Raw genomic sequence first — 21,912 nt, 5'->3', positions numbered from 1 at the left:
AGACATTTTCACAATATGGATTCTTCAAATCCAAGAACAGGGATGTTTTTCCATTTTCTAAAGTCTGCGATTTTTGTCTTGAGCATTTTAAAGTTTTCATTGTAGAGATCCTTCACTTCCTTGGTTAGGTTTATTCCAACATACATTATTTTCTTTTTTTTTAATTTAAATTTTATTTATTTATTTATTTGAGAGCGACAGATACAGAGAGAAAGACAGATAGAGGGAGAGAGAGAGAATGGGCGCACCAGGGCTTCCAGCCTCTGCAAACGAACTCCAGACGCGTGCGCCCCCTTGTGCATCTGGCTAATGTGGGACCTGGGGAACCAAGCCTCGAACCAGGGTCCTTAGGCTTCACAGGCAAGCACTTAACCACTACGCCATCTCTCCAGCCCAACATACATTATTTTCTTGATTGCATCACTTTTTTTTTTTTTTTTTTTTTTTTTGAGGTAGGGTCTCACTCTAGTTCAGGCTGACCTGGAATTCACTCTGTAGTCTCAGGGTGGCCTCGAACTCATAGCAATCTTCTACCTCTGCCTCCCTAGTGCTGGGATTAAAGGCATGTACCACCATTCCAAGCTTGATTGCATTATTTTTTGTGACTGGTTTTACATGAGTGGCTAGGGATTTGAACCCTGGCTTTGCAAGCAAGTGACTTTAACCTCTTAGCTATCTCTCCAGCCCCCCTGAACTCCTTCTTCCCAGCTAGTTCCTTTGATGCCTGTATGTGTGTTCCATTGAGTTTAATAAGCGTTGTCTGCATAAGAATGGTTTGGAAGCTGGGTGTGGTGGCACACGTCTTTAATCCCAGCACTTGGGAGGCAGAGGTAGGAGGATCAACGTGAGTTCGAGGCCACCCTGAGACTACATAGTGAGATCCAGATCACTCTGGGCTAGAGTGACACCATACCTCAGAAAACTAAAAAACAAAACAAACGAACAAAAAAAGAATGGTTTGGAGTTATTTACTAGAGCACATGCAACTTATCCATTGATTGTCAGTTGTGCTTACACTTAATGAGGCTAGATTCACCCTAGGCAGCTGTTTACAAAACTGGACATGACACATTGATCTGTGGGTACTGATTCACAGAACAACCAGCTGACTAAAAGAAATATGACTAAACTCAAATCACTTTAATTAGTCACAAAAAATAAAAATGATCACTTATTTCACTTTTTATTTCCAAATGTGATATACCAGAAGGGGGACCAGGACTATGTCAACTAGAAAAAAATACCATAAGAAATCTGCCAAGTGTCAAAGGACCATTTGCATTTTGGGAGAAAATTAGGTTAGGCTACATTGATCAAAATTACTGTGCTCATTTTGGATGAGGGCCCCACAACCTCCTGACCAAGAGCCTCGTGCAGCCAGCAGCAGTTACTCTGCTAAACCACCACACAAGATGCAACTGGAAGGTTCTGGAAACCCAACTGTGATTTTCTAGTCTATCCAGAAGGTAAGTGGAAAATATGTAAACTGTGTTGGTTGTGACAACTTTCTGGGAAATCCCTTTTGGGTACTGTTGTAATTTGAATGTAAATGTATGTGTTCCATAGTCTAAGGTAGTTCTGGTTAAGATTATGCTTCCTTCTTAAGTCTCCATCAAGAAGAGTTCTGCTAGAAGAGGCATGTCACTGGGGGTAGATGTTGAGTCCAGCCCTACTCCATGTGTGTGGAGAGCCAGCTTGAGTTCTGCCTGTTCATGCTCACTTGTGCTCACCTGCTAAGTGTGTATGATGGAGTGAGCCAGGTTCTTCTACTCTGATGAAGCTTCCCCTGGATTCTGTAGGCCTGAACTAAGCCATTTCCTCCCATAAATTGCTTCTGGTCAGGTGTTTGTCCCAGCAATGAGAGGGTAACTGCAATAGTAAAAATTGGTACCAAGGAAGTGGGGTTGTTTCTGTGATGAATCTGACTATGTGGTTTCTGGTCTTTTGAAATGTGTGTGGGAGGAATGTGGAAGGATTTGGTACTTTTTTTTTTTGAAGTAATTTTTCACTTTAGCCCAGGCTGACTTGGAACTCATTCTGTAGTCCTAGGTTGGCCTTGAGATCACAGTGATCTTCCTACCTCTGCCTCCTGAGTGCTGGAACTAAAGGCATGCACCACCATACCCAGATGATATTTGGTACTTTGGACTGGAGACTTGCTGTGCTGCAAGTAGAGCTTGATGGACTATTCAGGAAGAATTTGAAAAATGGAAAATGCAGAGAGAATTATGGACTATGAAGGTTTGGCTTATGATGTTTCAAAGGGGAAATAGAAGACTTTGTTAGGACTGGGCTACTGAAGGAAAATGCTGGCTGTGTTCTTCTGCCCATGCTCTAAGAATTTGAGCAAAGTTAAAAAAGTACTAGACTGGTGGGCTTGGTGGAAGTAGAACAGAAATATATGAAAGATTCATAGTCTATCACAGAAAGAAATTCACTCAGCCAGGTGTGGTGGCACATACCTTTAATAGCAGCACTTGGAAGGCAGAGGTAGGAAGATCACCATTCGATTGAGGACAAGCTGAATTCCAGGTCAGTCTGAGCTAGAGCGAGACCCTACCTTGAAAAACAAAACAAAACAAAACCAAAATCCAAGCAAGTTTGTCTTATAAGCACAGAGATTTGGTTTTAGGTAACTTAAACTGCAATTGTTAAGCAGATTACCACCATTAAATGTAGGTCAGCTGTTTTGTATTGAGGCACTGGAAGTGATTCCCTGAGGGTGACCCATTAAAGGCTCAAGCAAGTAAGAATGAAAATTCTTTGGAAAGGAGGTGGCTTGAAGTATGACTGATGAGAGTATCCCTGGTATTTAATGTCAAGCTTTATTCCCCCATGGACTTACAAATTTTTTTATGGGCCCACTCACCTGTTTTTGAAGTAAGAAAATTCAAGGAAGTGGGTCATGAAGGGTACACAAGGAGCCACTGAGATGTGGTAATGTAAAGCAGGATTAAAGTCTCTGTATGGAGAACCAGTAAAACCATTGTATGGAGCTATAAAGATGAACCAGTTCCAGGAATCACTGAGATGTGATGTGAAGCAGAGTTGAAATCTCTGTATGGAGATAAGTAAGGCCATTATATGGAGCTATGAAGAGGAACCATGGTTTGCAGTGTAGACCTAAGGACGTTTTGGATATTACAGGACTGTGGAGTGGTTGACATGGAGAGCAACTGGCTGGGGGTGGAATTTTCCTTGGGCTGTGAGAAGCCCCCAGAAGTCTGATTGTAAACTCAGAACTACAGATATTTGATGTTTGGCTGCTAGTTATTGATTTTGCAATGGTCTATTTTGCCTTGTTATGTGTTTGTTTTGCAATGGGAATGTTTACTCTGTGTTAGTATGTGTTGGAAGTATGTAATTGTGTTTTGATTTTATAATTCTCACAGTTAAGAGACAGTCTTGAATGAGACTTTAGACATTAAAAAAATATTATTTATTTATTGATGAGAGAGAGAGAGAAAGAGGCAGATAGAGAGAAAGAGAATGGGCACAGCAGGGCCTCCAGGCACTGCAAATGAACTCCAGACGTATGCATTTCCTTGTGCTTATGTGGGTTCTGGGGAATTTAACCAGTGTCCTTAGCTTCGCAGGCAAATGCCTTAAATGCTAAGCCATTTCCCCAGACCTTTAGACTTTTTTTTTGAGGAAGTATCTTGCTCTAGCCCTGATTGATGTGGAATTCACTATGTAATCTCAGGCTGGCCTTGAACTCATAGTGATCTTCCTAACTTGGCCTCCCAAGTGCTGAGATTATAGGTGTGCACACGACACCTGGTAACTTTGGACTTTTGAACAGTGTTAAAGTTGGTAAAGACTATGGGGATCTTTGAAGTTGGATTGAGTGCAATTTGCACTGTGAGATGATCATGAGTCTATGGGGGCCAGGGGTGGAATGTGGTGGTCTGAATGTAAATGCATGTCCTCTATAGCCTGAGACATTTTTGTTTAAGCTTCTGTGGTAGTTTGAAAAGATGACTCCAATATATTCAGTGTTTTATTAGTTTGTAGTTTGCATCTGCAGCCACCTGGCTAGAACCAGTGTCACTGGGCAGATCTTAAGGTATGGTGATGGGTCTGAGATTTCAATCTAAAGATATGCAAAGTGTGCCTAGCTGGAATTCCTGAAGTGTGCTATGCTGTGTGGCTTTTGACTTTTAGGTTTGTGCTTTTCTCTCTGTGTTTGATCCTGTGAAAGCAGGCTAGCTTCTTCTGCCATTATGAAACTTCCCCTGGATCTATAAGCTTCAATAAACCCCTTCCTCCATCACTGTGCCTGGTCTGGAAGTTCATCTCAGTGAACCTGAAGCTGTCTGCTACAGCTTCCTACTTAGTCTTCAGCAGATGGATTCTTGCTGGGGGAGGTGTGTCAGTGGGGGCAGACTTGAGTCCAGAGCCCTACTAGGTGTGGAGAGAGGCAGCTTGGGCTCTGGCTGCTTGTGCTTGGGGGTCCTGGATTTTGTCTTTCTGCTATGGATATATATGGAAGTGAGCCAGCTTTTCCCACTATGATGAAGCTTCCCCTGGAATCTGTAAGCCTTAAATAAGCCCTTTTCTCTCCAAAGCTGCATCTGGTCACGTGTTTGTCCCTGCAACAAGAATGTAACTGAAGCAGGTAAGAAGAAAACATCTGACATTGAAAGCTGGCAAGACTCACCAATTTCTTAAATAGGAGATGTTAAATTAGTATATATTAATTTGAAAAAATCTCAGGAATATTTTTTAAAGCCTTCAAACAGTCATCTAATGGTAAAAATTTCTTTTTAGGAAATTTAGGACAACTTCATAAAAGACCTCACTCATTCATGTCTATAGGTAGACTTTGTTACTGATTTCATATCAGCTCCATGAAATATTCCTTTACTTGATATTTAAAAACAATAACTCTCACACTGAAAAGAGTGGCAACAAGAAGCATTACATAGTGTAAGGTTGACAAATAGAGTTTGGTAGTTAAACATAGGGTAGGCAAATTGATTTGAATTCAACTTGGTCTACAAGAGTGAATTTTAGGTCAGCCTGGGCTAGAGTTAGACCCTGGAAAGAAAGAGTGAGAAAATTATTGTTTTAGTTAACAAGGTATGAATCCAAATTTTAAAATCTCTTCTTGACTTAATAAAAAAATATTCATAAGATGGGTATGGTGGTGCATGCTTTTAATCCCAGCACTCTGGAAGCAGAGGTTAGAGGATCACTGTGAGTTTGAGGCCACCCTGAAACTACATAGTGAACTCCAGCTTAGCCTGGGCTAGACAAGACCTTACTTCAGAAACCAAATACTATATATACAATCAAAAAAATTAAAGTCTCATCTCTTCCAAATTATGCAAGATTGACTGTGAATCCTGTCTCATTTCTGAAATCCAGCACTTTGCAGGCTGGGAGGAGGATCTCTAGTTTGAGGCCAGCCTGGGCTAGCTCCATGGTGAGAACATGACTGTGGTAGCTTGAATGTATGTCCCCACAGACCCAGGTGCTGTATTAAAATGGAGTTTGCAGCTTCCTCCCTTAGCTGGCAAACTTCTGCTACAGGGGGTGTGTCACTGTGGAAAGATCTAAATTCTAGCCCAAATATTTGCAGAGAAGGCTTGAGCTTTAGGGGTCCTATTTCCTTTTGGGTTGTGTTTGCTGATTTGCTGGCTGGTAGAAATCTCTGTCTGCTTGCATTTATGAATGGAAGCCAGCTTCTTTGGCCATTGATAGAATTTCCCTTGGATCTGTAAGCTTGAAATAAATCCTTCTTCTTATAAAATTATGTTTGGCTGGTTGTTCATTCCAGCATTGTGGATCAGTCTACTACAATGACTCAGAAAAGACAGAAAGAAAAGGCAGAAATAAAGAAAGGAAGGAAGGAAGGAAGAAAGGAAGAAAGAAAGAATACAGGAAAAGAAATGACACAAAATAAAAGATCACTGGTTGGAAAGAAGAGGGTATTCAGTTGAAGAGGGTAGAGTAGGGCAACTAAAGAACATAATGGGAAAAAAAAGATAAAACACAAAATTATGAGAAACATTTACTTTCTTGATTCTATTTAAAAGTTTCTGGGCTGAGCCAGGCATGGTGGTGCACACCTTTAATTCCAGCACTCAGGAGGCAGAGGTAGGAGGATTGCCATGAGTTTGAGGCCACCCTGAGATTATACAGTTAATTCCAGGTCAGCCTGGGCTGGAGTGAGATCCTACCTTGAAAACCAAAAAGACAAAAAACTTTCTGGGCTGGAGAGATGGTTTAGTGGTTAAGCCACTTGCCACAAGGCAAATAAATGAAAGAAGTTTAAAAATTACTAAAAATTATTTAATTTATTTATTTGAGAGAGAAAGAAGGAGGGAGGGGAGAGAGAGAGAGAGAGAGAGAGAGAGAGAGAGAGAGAGAGAGGGGGGGGAGATGGAGAGAGAGCGCGCACTTTAGGGCATCTAGCCACTGCAAGTAAATTCCAGACACTTGAGCTACTTTGTGCAGTCAGGTTTATGTGGGTACTGGGGAATCAAACCTGAGTCCTTAGGTTTCACAGGCAAACACTTTAACTGCTAACCCATTTCTCCAGCCCAGTAAATAAAATATTTAAAAAAATTTAAATTTCCTTATCTTTGTGTATGAAGATAGGTAAAATTCACACAAATGTTCACAGTAGATAAAAATCAACCCTGAGGAGAGAGCTGAGGAAAGTGAGCAGTTAAGTGGCATAGGTAGCGTTAGGGACTTGAGCCACTTCCCTCCCCTGTCACTGGGCAATGAAGGACGTGCTAGCCAGCGCAAGGGTGTTGCCTGCCTCTGAGGTTTCAGAAAAAGAATAGCAAGAAGCAATTGAATATATTGATGAAGTATAAGATAAAATAAACCAAAGCCATGGAGGAAATCTGGAAAGTAGAACAGAAATAAGACAAATTGTTATCATTTTTTTTTTTTTTTTAGAAGAGGTCAAAATTGATGGCTCAAATCCCAAGTTTTTGGTGGTACTTGTCAGTCATCAACAAGTATCTGCACTGCATGGGGAAGAAGAGGAAGAGGCACTGCATTATTTTACCAGAGTTGCAGTGACAGAGCAGGTTTTTATTTTCATGAATTTTTTAAAAATAAAGTTCTTGGGGTTTGGATTTAGCTCTGTGGAGGCAAGTGCAAGGTTCTAAGTTTGGTCATCAGCACTAAAAAAAAAATCACAGATATGAAGTTCTTCTCAAAGAATGAGAGGTGAATGAGAGTGGTGGTCCATGTTGAGAATCTGCTGAAATGTAATAGAAATCTGGAAAGGATGTGAGGAAATTGTTCAGTCAAAAGCAGAAAAGGGCTGGAGAGATGAATCAATGCTTAAGGCACTTGACTGCCAAGTCTAATGACCTGGGTTCAATTCCACAATACCCATGTAAAGCCAGATGCACAAAGTGGTGCATATATCTAGTGTTCATTAGTGACTAGAAGCCCTGGCATGACCACTCATATTCTCTCTCTCCCTTCCTTCCTTCATCCCTCCCTCCTTGACAATAAATACCAAAACAGAATAAAGCAGGCAGGAAGAGGCAGCCTGAAGAACCAGAGAGCTGTTTTGCTGGCTCACTGATGGTTCTCATAGAGGGGCAGAGGAGTTAGAACAGGTCATCAAACATGCATTTGGCCAAATCCCTGCCAGTGCTACTTGGTTCCTGACACAGATGGCGAAGAAGAAACATTGGAATCTATTGATGAAGACGGGCATAAAGATTAAAATGAAGAAGAGGAAGATGGTGAGGGAAGGAAGAAGACACAGTGTAGTGCAGAGAAAGGAAAACAGCTAGAAGTAATGCACTACATCAACAGGGGCCAAAGGAAAAGAAGACAAACAGAAAAGAAGACTGATGCATTTTACCCTTTAATTTTTTTTCTTATTATCAATGTGTTCTGGGTTTGTGAATAAAAAGTTGAATTTTTTCGGGCTGGAGAGATGGCTTAGCGGTTAAGCGCTTGCCTGTGAAGCCTAAGGACCCCGGTTCGAGGCTCGGTTCCCCAGGTCTCACGTTAGCCAGATGCACAAGGGGGCGCACGCGTCTGGAGTTCGTTTGCAGAGGCTGGAAGCCCTGGCGCGCCCATTCTCTCTCTCTCCCTCTATCTGTCTTTCTCTCTGTGTCTGTCGCTCTCAAATAAATAAATTAAAAAAAAAAAAAGTTGAATTTTTTCTTGAGTTCCTGGAAGCAAGTTATAGTCATTTCTTCCCACCTTTCTTGAGCTCAGTTGCCCTGTTTTTGAGGTCTCTCTCTCTCTCTTTTGATGTCTCTTTTCTCAGTATCATGGTTCTCGATTTATTTTTGAGGGAAATAACTTGATCAGAATACAACGGGAAAGAATCTCTACGCTTTTTGTCATAATTCCTTTATGCCCCTTCCGGTCTCAACAAGAGCTGTGTGGAATCAACTTCACCACTATACCCTGTGAGAAAACAGGACAAAAGAAAAAAAAAAAAAAAAAAAAAAAAAAGAAAAGCTTACTTCACTCTTGGAAGCTTGAGGGTTTTGGCCCCTGTTTATGTAGTGCATTACTTCTAGCTGTTTTCCTTTTTCTGCATTTTGGGCTCAGACATTCTACTGTGTCTTTATTTGACTATAACACCATTTATCAACATGTCTATTTCTTGTTTAATGAAAAAAAATCTATAGAAAAGTGAGGTGTAGAAGGTCAGCAATGGGTAGCTTTGAGATGTCTGCATTGGATAAATGGACATGAAAAATTATTTATTTATGTATTTGAGGGGGAGGAGAGAGAGAGAGAGAGAGAGAGAGAAAGAGAGAGGAAGGGAGGGAGGGAGGGAAAGAATGGGCATGCCAGGGCATCTAGATACTACAAATGAACTTCAGATTCATGTGCCACCATGAGACTCTGGTTTACATGGGTACTGTTGAATCGAACTTGGGTCCTTGGGCTTCACAGGCAAGAGCCTTAACTGCCATTTTTACAATGTTGATTCTTCCAATCCAAGAACAAGGGATGTCTTTCCATTTCCTAGTGTCTTCTGCAATTTCTTGTTAGAATGTTTTAAAGTTTTCATTGTAGGGATCCTTCACTTCCTTGGTTAGGTTTATTCCAAAGTACTTTATTATTTTTTTGATGCAATTGTGAATGGGAGTGATTCTCTGATTTGTTCCTCTGTGTGTTTGTTGTTAGCATATAGGAAGGCTACTGATTTCTGTATATTTATTTTGTATCCTGCTACATGGCTATAGGTCTTTATCAGCTCTAACAGTTTGCTGAGAGTCTTTAGGGTCCTTTATGTATAGAATCATGTCATCTGTAAGTAATGATAATTTGATCTCTTCCTTTCCAGTTTGTATCCCTTTTATGTACATCAGGTACATCAGTGGCTCCGGCACTAGTAACAGCGGCGCCAGCAGCAGCAGACCCAGGAGCAGCAGCAGCGGCAGACCCAGCAGCAGCAGCTTCAGTGGCAGCAGCAGCAGTGGACCCAGCAGCAGAAGCTTCAGCAGCAGCAGTGACTCCAGAAGTGGCAGCTACTGCAGCAGCAGCAGCAGCAGAGGCAGCAGCAGCGGTGGACCCAGCAGGAGCAGCTTCAACTGCTGACAGACCCAGAAGAGGTAGCTTTCGCAGCAGCAGTTCCAGCAGCGGGGGTGCTGATCTGCAGGGCCACAGTTGCCAGGCTTGGTTTGCCCCACAGAAAAACCAGTGCCCAGCTCCAGAAATCAGAACAGCAGCCCGACGACCCAGGCAGCAACTTGACTGAGACCAAAATCATCCAAGGTAACTGGGATTGCACCAGGGAAGGGTCTCACTTGGTCACAAGCTGAGTTGGATCCCCCAACAGATCAGAAATCTTAACCTCTTTGTTGATAGAGGATCTGGTCATTATAATAACTATTCTGGCATTTTTCTATCTCTGTGAAGAACACTGTTGGGATTTTAATTGGAATTGCATTAAATCTATACATTGCCTTTGGTAGGATTGCCATCTTCATGATGTTAATTCTGCCTATCCAAGAGCATGGGAGGTCTTTCCATTTCTCAAGTCCTCCTCAATTTCTTTTTTATTTTTTTAAATTTATTTTATTTAAAAAAAATTTTATTAACATTTTCCATGATTATAAAATATATCCTGTGGTAATTCCCTCCCTCCCCACCCCCACACATTCCCATTTGAAATTCCATTCTCCATCATATTACCTCCCCATCTCAATCATTGTACTTACATATATACAATATCAACCTATTAAGTATCCTCCTCCCTTCCTTTCTCTACCCTTTGTCTCCTTTTTAACTTACTGGCCTCTGCTACTAAGTATTTTCATTCTTACGCAGAAGCCCAATCATCTGTAGCTAGGATCCACATATGAGAGAGAACATGTGGTGCTTGGCTTTCTGAGCCTGGGTTACCTCACTTAGTATAATCCTTTCCAGGTCCATCCATTTTTCTGCAAATTTCATAACTTCATTTTTCTTTACCGCTGAGTAGAACTCCATTGTATAAATGTGCCACATCTTCATTATCCACTCATCTGTTGAGGGACATCTAGGCTGGTTCCATTTCCCAGCTATTGTAAATTGAGCAGCAATAAACATGGTTGAGCATGTATTTCTAAGGAAATGAGATGATTCCTTTGGATATATGCCTAGGAGTGCTACAGCTGGGTTGTATAGTAGATCAATCTTTAGCTGTTTTAGGAACCTCCACACTGTTTTCCACAATGGCTGGAGCAGATTGCATTCCCACCAGCAGTGTAGAAGGATTCCTTTTTTTCTACATCCTGCCAATATTTATGATCATTTGTTTTCATGATGGTGGCCAATCTGACAGGAGTGAGATGGAATCTCAATGTAGTATTAATCTGCATTTCCCTGATGACTAGTGACGTACAACATTTTATTAGATGTTTATATGCCATTCGTATTTCTTCCTTTGAGAATGCTCTATTTAGCTCCATAGACCATTTTATGAATGGCTTTTTTGATTCCTTATTATTTAACTTTTTGAGTTCTTTGTATATCCTAGATATTAATCCTCTATGATATATATAGCTGGCGAAGAGTTTTTCCCATTGTGTAGGTTGCCTCTTTGCTTTTTTCACTGTGTCCTTTGCGGTGCAAAATCTTTGTAATTTCATGAGGTCCCAGTGATTAATCTGTGGTTTTATTGCCTGAGCAATTGGGGTTGTATTCAGAAAGTCTTTGCCAAGACCAATATGTTGAAGGGTTTCCCTACTTTTTCCTCTAGCAGTTTCAGAGTTTCAGGTCTGATGTTAAGGTCTTTAATCCATTTGGACTTAATTCTTGTGCATGGCGAGAAAGAAGAATCTATTTTCATCCTTCTGCAGATATATATCCAGTTTTCAAAACACCATTTGCTGAAGAGGCTGTCTCTTCTCCAATGAGTATTTTTGGCATTTTTATCGAATATCAGGTGGCTATAGCTACTTGGGCTTACATCTGGGTCCTCTATTCTGTTCCACTGATCTACATGTCTGTTTTTGTGCCAGTACCATGCTGTTTTTGTTACTATGGCTCTGTAGTATAGGTTAAAATCAGGTATGGTGATACCACCAGCCTCATTTTTGTTGCTCAGTATTATTTTAAATATTCGAGGTTTTTTTGATTCCAAAAGAATTTTTGGATTGTTTTTTCTATTTTCATGAAGAAAGCCTTTGGAATTTTGATAGGGATTGCATTAAATGTATAGATTGTTTAGGTAAGATTGCCATTTTCACAATATTGATTCTTCCAATCCAGGAACAAGGGATGTTTCTCCACTTTCTAGTGTCTTCTGCAATTTCTCACTTGAGAGTTTTAAAGTTCTCATTGTAGAGATTTTTTACTTCCTTGGTTAGGTTCATTCCAAGGTACTTTATTTTTTTTGATGCAATTGTGAATGGGAGTGATTCTCTGATTTCATCCTCTGTGTGTTTGTTATTAGCATATATGAAGGCTACTGATTTCTGTGTATTTATTTTGTATCCTGCAACATTGCTGTAGGTTTTGATCAGCTCTAACAGCTTGCTAGTAGAGTCTTTAGGGTCCTTTATGTATAGAATCATGTCATCTGCAAATAATGATAACTTGATTTCTTCCTTTCCAATTTGTATCCCTTTTATGTGTGTCTCTTGCCTTATTGCTATGGCTAAGACTTCCAAAACTATATTAAATAGAAGTGGAGACAGTGGACACCCTTGTCTTGTTCCTGATTTTAGTGGAAAAGCTTCCAGTTTTTCCCCATTTAGTAATATGTTGGCTGTAGACTTGTCATAAATAGCCTTTATTATATTGAGATATGTTCCTTCTATTCCCAGTCTCTGTAGGACTTTTATCATGAAGGGATGTTGGATTTTGTCAAATGCTTTCTCTGCATCTAATGAGATGATCATGTGATTTTTGTCCTTCAACCCATTTATGTAATGTATTACATTTATAGATTTGCGTATGTTGAACCATCCCTGCATCTCTGGGATAAAGCCTACTTGGTCAGGGTGAATGATCTTTTTGATATACTCTTGTATTCTGTTTGCCAATATTTTGTTGAGAATTTTTGCATCTATGTTCATGAGGGAGATTGGTCTGTAATTTTCTTTTTTTGTTCTATCTTTGCCTGGTTTTGGTATCAGGGTGATGCTGGCCTCATAGAAGGAGTTTGGTAGAATTCCTTCTTTTTCTATTTCCTGGAAAAGCTTAAGAAGCAATGGTGTTAGCTCTTCTTAAAAGTCTGGTAAAATTCAGCAGTGAATCCATCCGGGCCTGGGCTTTTTTTAGTTGGGAGATTATTGATAACTGCTCGGATCTCCATGTTTGTTATAGGTCTATTTAAGTGATTAATCTCATTTTGATTTAATTTAGGTAGGTCATATAGATCAAGGAAATCATCCATTTCTTTCAGATTTTCATACTTTGTGGAGTATATGCTTTTATAGTATGTCCCTATGATTTTTTGAATTTCTCTGGAATCTGTTGTGATGTTACCTTGTTCATCTCTGATTTTATTAATTTGTGTCTCTTCTCTCTTTCTTTTGGTCAGATTTGCTAAGGGTTTATCAATCTTGTTTATCCTTTCAAAGAACCAACTCTTTGTTTCATTAATTCTTTGGATTGTTCTTTTTGTTTCTATTTCATTAATTTCTGCCCTAATCTTTATTATTTCTTCCCGTCTACTACTTTTTGGTTTGCCTTGTTCTTCTTTTTCCAAGGCTTTAAGGCGAAGCATTAGGTCGTTTACTTGCGACCTTTCTAATTTCTTAATATAGGCACTTAAGGCTATAAATTTACCTCTTAGAACTGCCTTCATTGTGTCCCAGAGATTTTGGTATGTTGTTTTCTCATTATCATTTGGCTCTATAAATTTTTTGATTTCCTTCTTGATTTCTTCATTGTCCCATTCATCATTTAGTAGTGTATTGTTTAGTTTCCATGATTTTGTGTATGCTCTATAGCCTTTCTTGCTACTGATTTGTAGTTTAATTCCATTGTTGTTAGATAGAATGCAAGGAATTATTTCAATTTTCCTGAATTTGTTAAGATTTGCTTGTGTCCTAATATATGGTCTATTTAGAGAATGTTCCATGTGCTGCTGAAAAGAATGTATATTCTGCAGCCTTTTGATGAAATGTCCTGTATATATCTGTTATGCCCATTCCTTCTATGACCTCATTTAGTCCAGATGCCTCTCTGTTTATTTTTTCCGAGAATGACCTGTCAATTGATGAGAGTGGGGTGTTAAAGTCACCACCACCACTGTGTTTGGTGTTTTCTGTGACCTTAGTTCTAATAGTGTTTGGTTGACAAATTTGGGAGCCCCCATGTTAGGTGCATATATGTTTAGGATTGTAATGTCCTCCAGTTGGAGTGTGCCCTTAATCAATATAAAGTGACCTTCCTTATCTTTCTTGACTAACGTTGGACTAAAGTCTACCCTGTCCGATATTAGGATAGCAACCCCTGCTTGTTTTCTAGGCCCATTTGCTTCAAACACCGTCTTCCAACCTTTCATGCTAAGGTAATGTCTATGCTTTGTAGAAAGGTGAGTTTCTTGGAGACAACAAATTGTAGGATTCTGCCTTTTAACCCAGTCTGCGAATCTATGTCTTTTCGTTGGGGCATTGAGGCCGTTGATATTAAGCGATATTATTGAAAGGTGTGTATTTATGTTTGCCATTTTTTTTTGTGGTTTTGGATCTATCTGTGCTCTCTTCTGTTAACTAGTATTTGAGTATTGCTTGTTTTTTCTAGGTTCCTTATATGTGTGCTTTTCCTTTTGTTCAGCATGGAGGATTCTATCAAGTATTTTCTGTAGAGCTGGTTTTGTCTTAAAATACTCCTTTAACCTGCTTTTGTCATGGAATGTCCTTATTTCTCCGTCTATTTGAATGGATAACTTTGCAGGATAAAGTAACCTTGGTTGACAGTTGTTATCTTTGAGAACTTGGAATATATCACCCAAACCCTTCTGGCTTTAAAAGTTTATGTTGAATAATCTGCTGTAATACTGATGGGCTTACTTTTGTAGGTAACTTGTTTTTTCTCTCTATTGCTTTCAATATTTTTTCTTTGGTGTTTGTGTTTGGAAGTTTGATTATATTATGGCGAGGAGAGGTTCTTTCCAGGTTTTGTCTGGCTGGGGTTCTAAAGGCTTCCTGTATGTGCATTGGCACCTCTTTCCCAATTTGGGCGAAATTTTCTTCTATTATTTTGTTGAAGACAACTACTATGCCTTGTATATTGGATCTTTTCATAGTGGCCTGAATATCTTGAAATTCCCACTCATAGTTTTCTATAAGTTTGTCTTTCTCTTTGTTGGACTGTATTAGATCTGCCACCTGGTCTTCTAGCTTAGATATTTTGTCCTCTCTCTCATCCATTCTACGGGTGAGATTTTCTACAGAGTTTTTATTTCATTAACTGTGTCCTTCATTGCTAGTAATTCTGACTGGTTTTTCTTTATTATTTCTATTTCCTTATTTATGTCTTGTATTGCCTTATTTATTTCATGAAATTGGTGTCCTGTGTGTTCTTTGATTCCTTTGATTTCCTCTTTGATTTCTTCTTAGATTCTTTTGATATGTTCTTTGACCTCTTTGAACATATTTATAGTCGTTCTTTTGAACTCTTTCTCAGGAATTTCCTCTAACTCATTCTCACTGGAGGACATTTCTGATGCATTAATACTTTTAGGTGGATTTATATCATCTTGCCTTTTAGTGTTTCTTGCGTTATAATGTATATATTTTTGCATCTTGGATTAAGTTAATGCTTGGATTTTCTAGCTAGCTGGGTATACTTAGCTGTATCAATTGATTTGATGTAATATATTTCCAGGGTAGGAGCTTAAGGTCTTAGGTGTGGCTCTTAAGACTCTCAGAGTATCTACAAAGATGTTCTTAGTGGTTGAGTTTCCTTGCTATAGGAGTATTCAAGCAGGCTGAGTGGAATAAAATACAGGTAGATTGTAAAATTTAACTAAACACTGTACACATTCAATCAAAAACAGCCCCGAGTATGTATGCCAGAGTAGTTATTATAACAACCAGATCCTCTATGAAGAAAGAGGTTAAGATTTCTGGTCTGTTGAGGGATCCAAGTCAGCTTGAAACCAAGTGAGACCCTTCCCTGGTCAATCTCAGTTACCTTGGATGATTTTGGTCTCAGTCAAGTTGCTGCCTGGGTTATCGGGCTGGTGTTCTGATTTCTGGAGCTGGGCTTTTCCTGTGGGGCAAACTGAGCCTGGCAAGTGTGGCCCTGCAGATCAGCAGCCCTGCTGCTGGAACTGCTGCTGCTTAAGCTACCACTGCTGGGTCTGTAGCCGCTGCTGCTGAAGGTGCTGCTGCTGGACCTACCGCTGCTGCCTCTGCTGCTGCTGCTATAGCTGCCACTGCTGGAGCCACTACTGCTGCTGAAGCAGCTGCTGCTGCTGTGTCCACTGCCGCTGCTCCCACTGAAGCTGCTGTTGTTGGGTCTGCCACTGCTGCTGCTCCTGGATCTGTTGCTGCTTGGTCTGTTGCTGCTGCCACGACTGGAGCTGCTACTGCTGGGGCCGCTGTTACCAGTGCTGGAGCCACTGATGTTGGTGCCAAACTCTGCTCCTGCTTGGGTCCCGCTGTCAGCCCAATTTGACGTGGCCGGGTCCCGGGACCACTGCTCTGTTCACCAAGCTGGGCTCAGGCAGTGGGGGAGGGGAGGGAGCCGCAGCTGCTCTGGTTCTCTTGCTGCTCCACGTGTTGGTCTACCTCGCGGTCTGCTCCTCCGTTGCTCGCTTCCGCTCTCCCTTCACGTTTCCTGAGTTGCAGAGAGCGCCAGTGTGAGTGGAAGCTCCTGCACCTGGCTTTTCCTCTGGCTGAAGCCGAGCCTGGTGGCTTTCTGATGTGCCGCCGCCGCATGGTTTGCTGAGATGCCGGAGCCGTTTTTGCTGGCCTGTGGGGGCTCTGGATGCTCTGGATTTCTTCTACTTCTCCGCTGCCGCTTCAATTTCCTATACACCTCACTTTTTAGTAAAAGTTTGTATTTTGCTGAGTTTTTTTGGTCTTTTCCCCCCCAGGTTGCTTTGGTGTGCTACCTACGCCGCCATCTTAACCAGAAGTCTCCTCAAAAAACTGTTTTTTATACCTTGATTATTTCTTAGATCCCAAGCATGATAGAAAACTTTTCCAGGTTAGTAAAATATTCACAAAGATGCGGTGTTCCAGAGGAAGCTCAGGGGTAGTGGTCATGCACTACTTCAGGGATTACTGTGTGCACTACAGCTGTACTGCTGCCCCATGTGAACTTAGTCCTAAAGACTTAGTTGTATGATTTTTCCTTGACTCCATGACTAAAGTATGCTTTATCTTATAGTGAAAGTGAAGATATATTACGCGGATCTACTTTCATTTTTCTGTTGAGAGTTACTTCTATGATACTTTCAAGAAAACACAATTTTAGAATGATACAACTCAACCTACTCTTGTATATTGATGTCTTCTTTATGTAATGGCAAAGTTCCTATAGAGAGTTTTCTCTGGCATGGTGTTCCTTTCCAAAAATAAAGTGGAACTGAAGACATAAAAACCACAAAGTCTTTTGGGCACAATGCCAAATGAGAGGTCATGTGAGCTTAGGAAGGGGAAAAGTATCTGACTTGGTGTTGTAGTCAGCTTCACATTGCTGGCAGAAACGAAGCTACTAAACCTAAAGCAGCTTGTGGAAGGAAAGGTTTTATTTTAGCTTACAGCCTTCAGGGGAAGCTCCAAGATGGCAGGGGAAAATGAAGGTATGTGCAGAGGCTGGACATCACCTCCTGGCCAACATCAGGTGAAAAATAGGAACAAGATAGTGTGCCAAACACTGGCAAGGGGAAACTGGTTGTAATACCCATAAGCCTACCCCAACAATACACTGCCTCCAGGAGGTTTTAATTTATAAATTACCATCAGCTTGGAACCTAGCATTAAGAACACCTAAGTTTATGGGGGACAGCTGACTCAAACCACCACACTGGCTATAACACTCATAAACCCACCACCAATAATACAACATCTCCAGGAGGCTACAACTCCCAAATTGCTATCAGCTGGGCATCAAGCATTCAGAACACATAAGTTTATGGGGACACCTGAATCAAACTACCACACTTGGCATGGTTAGGGAAAAGTTCTAGAGGAGTTGAGACTTATTTATCACATTAAATGTATACAAATGGGGCATCTCACATGATTAAAACAACGAACAAAATTGAAGAATGTATTGTATAAATGTGGAAACTAATGATATCCTATAATGACAGGTGACTCTGTGTAGAAGATGAAGAGAATAAGAAATAAATTGTATTGTGTTATGGAGAGTCTTTGGAGTTTTATAAGGAACTGATATTCTTTGGAAACTTCCAGTTTCTATTTGTGAAACATAGATATTAAGCTAGAAGAATCTTCATAGTTTGGGTGATATGAACAAAGTTCTTGTGATATTTATGAGTACATGTCTTTATAAATTATATCATTTGGCTTTCCTAACCTCCATGTTTTCTGTATATTTCAGATACAAGTCTCTAACCATGGGGGATTGGAACTTATTGGGTGGTATCTTAGAAGAAGTTCATTATCACTCAACCATAATGGGGAAAATCTGGCTGACTATTCTCTTTGTCTTTCGAATGCTGGTACTTGGTGTCGCTGCTGAGGATGTCTGGGATGATGAACAGTCTGCGTTTACTTGTAATACCCAGCAGCCAGGTTGCAAAAATATGTGTTATGATGATGCTTTCCCCATTTCTTTGATTCGATTCTGGGTTTTGCAGATCATATTTGTGTCTTCACCTTCTCTGGTGTATATGGGCCATGCACTTTATAGACTTAAGGCCTTTGAGAAGGAAAGACAGAAGAAAAAGTCACACCTTAGAGCCCAAATGGAGAATCCACAGCTTGATGCAGAGGAGCAACAAAGGATAGATAGGGAACTGAGGAGGCTAGAGGAGCAGAAGAGGATTCATAAAGTCCCTCTGAAAGGATGTCTGCTGCGTACTTACATCTTACACATCTTGACCAGATCTGTGCTGGAAGTCGGATTCATGATAGGTCAATATTTTCTCTATGGATTTCAAATGCACCCTCTTTACAAATGTACTCAGCCTCCTTGCCCCAATACAGTGGATTGCTTTGTGTCCAGGCCCACGGAGAAGACCATTTTCATGCTTTTTATGCACAGCATCGCGGCCATCTCCTTGTTACTCAATATACTGGAAATATTTCATCTGGGCATCACAAAAATAAGGAGGGTACTTTATGGGAAATCCAGCAGTGAGAGCATTGAGAATGAAAGAGGCCTTCCACTCCATTTCAAGAAATATCCAGGGGCCCAGCAGTGTACTGCTTGTTCTTCTTTACCTGAAAGAATTGCTTTCCTTCAAGCTACTAATAATCTGAAAGTTATCCGAGACAATGTGCCAAGGTCTAAAAGCATGTGCCAAATTTCACAGCCCAGGCAACTTGAGGTAGATGCTTCCTGTAGCCAAAGATACAGGGTGGAAAAGGATCAGAACAGCGGACAGCTCCACGTCCACAGCCCGTGTCCCCAAAATGGCAGTGCCAGAATTCAGTACCAAGGACAGCAGCCATACATTTCCTCCTCTGAACCAAAAAATACAGTGTCCCAGTCCTGGCTAGGTACAATAATGGAGTCTAAACACTGTCCATCTTATTCATTAGGAACTGTTGAGCGATTCCAGGGTCTGGAAGCCTCAGAGAAAGCCTTCACAGATCTTCAAAGTCATTGTAAAGACAGTGATGGCAGCATGAGAGAGAGTGTGGTATGGAGAGACAGACCTTACCCAGGCAGTCGTAAGGCAAGCTTTCTGTCCAGATTACTGTCTGAAAAGGGAGAGTCGCAGAGTGACTCACAATGCTCCAGTTCTCTGAATAGCTCCTTTTTAGATTTTCCACATCAGGAAAACAGTCCCTCACCTCTTCCATCAGCCAGTGGGCACAGAACATCAATGGTAAGTAAAGAGACATGTTGATCACTAAACTTCACAAGAGTTGCTCTATTATTTTTCCCATTTTTTCTTTCATCCTACACAGGACATATGTATATGTGCTAAGAGAGAGTGGATTGAGAGAAAAATAAATTTATGAAAAAAGTAAATTCATTCAATACATTCAACTAAATTCAATTAATAACTTAGAGAAAAATTACTTTTACCAGTCACAATTATAATTATTGGCTATATAAATGGTTAAATACCATTTATTCCATTAAAAGGCTCAGAGCATAGTTGGAAAAGTTAGACAGGTAAATATATAAGTGTGACCAAGTATAAGGTGTCATGCTAGTGAGGATAGATGGACTAAAGAGAGAGCAGTTAATTCTTCATTTAGCAATTCATTTGTTAATGAGCATCTAGGCTGCTTCCAGTTATTGGATATTGTGAATAGAGCAGCAATAAAAATAGTGGAGCAAGTGTCTCTGTGGTGTACAATATAGTCTTTAGGGTATATTCACAAAAGAGGTATAGGTGGATCTGATGATGGTTATATTTTCAGCCTTTTGGGACATCTTCATACTGATTTCCACAGTGTCTGTCCAAGTTTACATTCCCACCAGCAGTGGATGAGGGTCTCTTTCTCCACTTCCCTCCAGCATGTACTGTCATTTGATTATTTATTTATTTATTTATTTATTTATTTATTTATTTATTTATGATGGAGAGAGAGAGAGAGAGAGAGAGAGAGAGAGAGAGAGAGAGAGAATGGGTACAATTGGGCATCTAGCTACTGCAAACAAACACTAGACACATACATCACCATGTGCCTCTGGCTTACTCAGGTACTGGTGAACTGAACCTGGGTCCTGAGGCTGTGCAGGCACAGGCTTTAACTGCTAAGTCATCTCTTCAGCCTTCATTTTATTTTATTTTTTTATGGTTGTCATTCTGACTGGAGTGAGATGGAATCTCATAATCATTTTAATTTGCATTTCCTTTATAAGTACAGATGTTGAACATCCATTTAGGTGTTTATCAGCCAATTCTATTTCTTCCTTTGAAAACTTTCTGTTCAATTCCCTGCCCCATTTTTAAGTGGAATGCTTGGTTTATTTTTATTGTTTAGGCTTTTGAGTTCTTTGTAGTCTAGATATTAAGCCTTTGTTGGAGGTATTGCCAGTGAAGGTTTTCTTTCATTCAAAAAGTTGTATATTGACTCTGTTGATGGTTTGCTTATCTGTACAATAGCTTTTTTATTTTCATGAGGTTCCAGTTGTTGAGTTTTTGCTTAATTCCCTGGGCCACCTGAGTCTTGTTCATGAAATCTTTCCTTATGCCTGCCTATATCTTTGAGTGTTCTCCCTACCTTCTCTTCTAATCAATTTAGTTTCAGGTCTTATATTGAGGTTCTTGATCCACCTGGAGTTGTTTTTAATGTAAGGTGAAAGGAGAGGGTCCAAATTCAATCTTCTACATGTGACTATCCAGTTTCTCCAGCACTATTTTGTTGAAGCTGCTGTCTTTCTTTTTTTTTATTATTATTTTTTTATTTATTTGAGAGCGACAGACACAGAGAGAAAGACAGATAGAGGAAGAGAGAGAGAATGGGTGCGCCAGGGCTTCCAGCCTCTGTAAACGAACTCCAGACGCGTGTGCCCCCTTGTGCATCTGGCTAACGTGGGACCTGGGGAATCGAGCCTCGAACCGGGGTCCTTAGGCTTCACAGGCAAGTGCTTAACCGCTAAGCCATCTCTCCAGCCCTGCTGTCTTTCTTTGCTCCAGTATTTTCGTGGCTGCCTTGCTGAAGATCAGGTAGCTGTAGGTACTTGAACTCATGCCTAGACCTTTCCCAATCCACTGATTGATGTGCCTGTTTTTATTTAAGCATCATGCTGTTATCACTATTGCCTTATCATACAGCTTGAAATCAGGCATGTTGACACCACAAGAGATGTTCCATTTACTGAGTACATTTTTGGCTATCTAAGACCTTTTGTACCTCCATATGATTTTGAGATTGTCTTTGTAACTCTGTGAAGAAAGTTGTTGGGGTTTTGGTTGAAATTGCATGGAATCTATATGTTACTTTTGGTAGGATGGCGAGTTTAACAATATTAATTCTTTCTATCTATGATCATGGAAAGTTGTTCCATCTTCTTATGTCTTTAGTTTTTCAGTGTTGTCATGTTTTCATTGTATAAAGTCTTTTACTTCCTTGTTTAGGGATATTCCAAGATATCTGATTTTTTGTGACTATTATAAAGGGGACAGCATTCCTAAATTCTTTTTCTATATTGCCATTAACATATATGAAGGATAGTGCTTTTTGTGTGTTGATTTTATGTCCTGCCACTTTTCTGAAAGTGTTTATCATTTCTAAAGATATTTGTTGGAAGTTTTTGGATCTCTTAGGTAGAGAATCATATGATGTGAATGATGATATAAATAGTTCTAGTTTGACTTCTTCCTTTCCAATTTGTGATTTTTTTTAACTTCCTTCTCTTGTC

At 40.2% G+C, this 21,912-nt stretch overlaps 1 protein-coding gene across 1 annotated transcript; it reads left to right on the top strand.

The window, feature by feature from the left end:
• The first annotated feature begins 17,980 nt into the window (after positions 1 to 17,980).
• Gja10 (gap junction protein alpha 10) lies at positions 17,981 to 19,441 on the top strand. The gene has a single exon (XM_004663638.2). The coding sequence runs from the start codon at positions 17,981 to 17,983 to the stop codon at positions 19,439 to 19,441; it is 1,461 nt and encodes a 486-aa protein (XP_004663695.2).
• The last annotated feature ends 2,471 nt before the right edge of the window (positions 19,442 to 21,912 follow it).

Source organism: Jaculus jaculus, chromosome 7 (assembly GCF_020740685.1).
Source record: "Jaculus jaculus isolate mJacJac1 chromosome 7, mJacJac1.mat.Y.cur, whole genome shotgun sequence".
NCBI classification, from domain to species: domain Eukaryota; kingdom Metazoa; phylum Chordata; class Mammalia; order Rodentia; family Dipodidae; genus Jaculus; species Jaculus jaculus.
The sequence above is the reverse complement of the archived record's forward strand: the minus strand, read 5'-3'. Positions and strand labels throughout refer to the sequence as shown.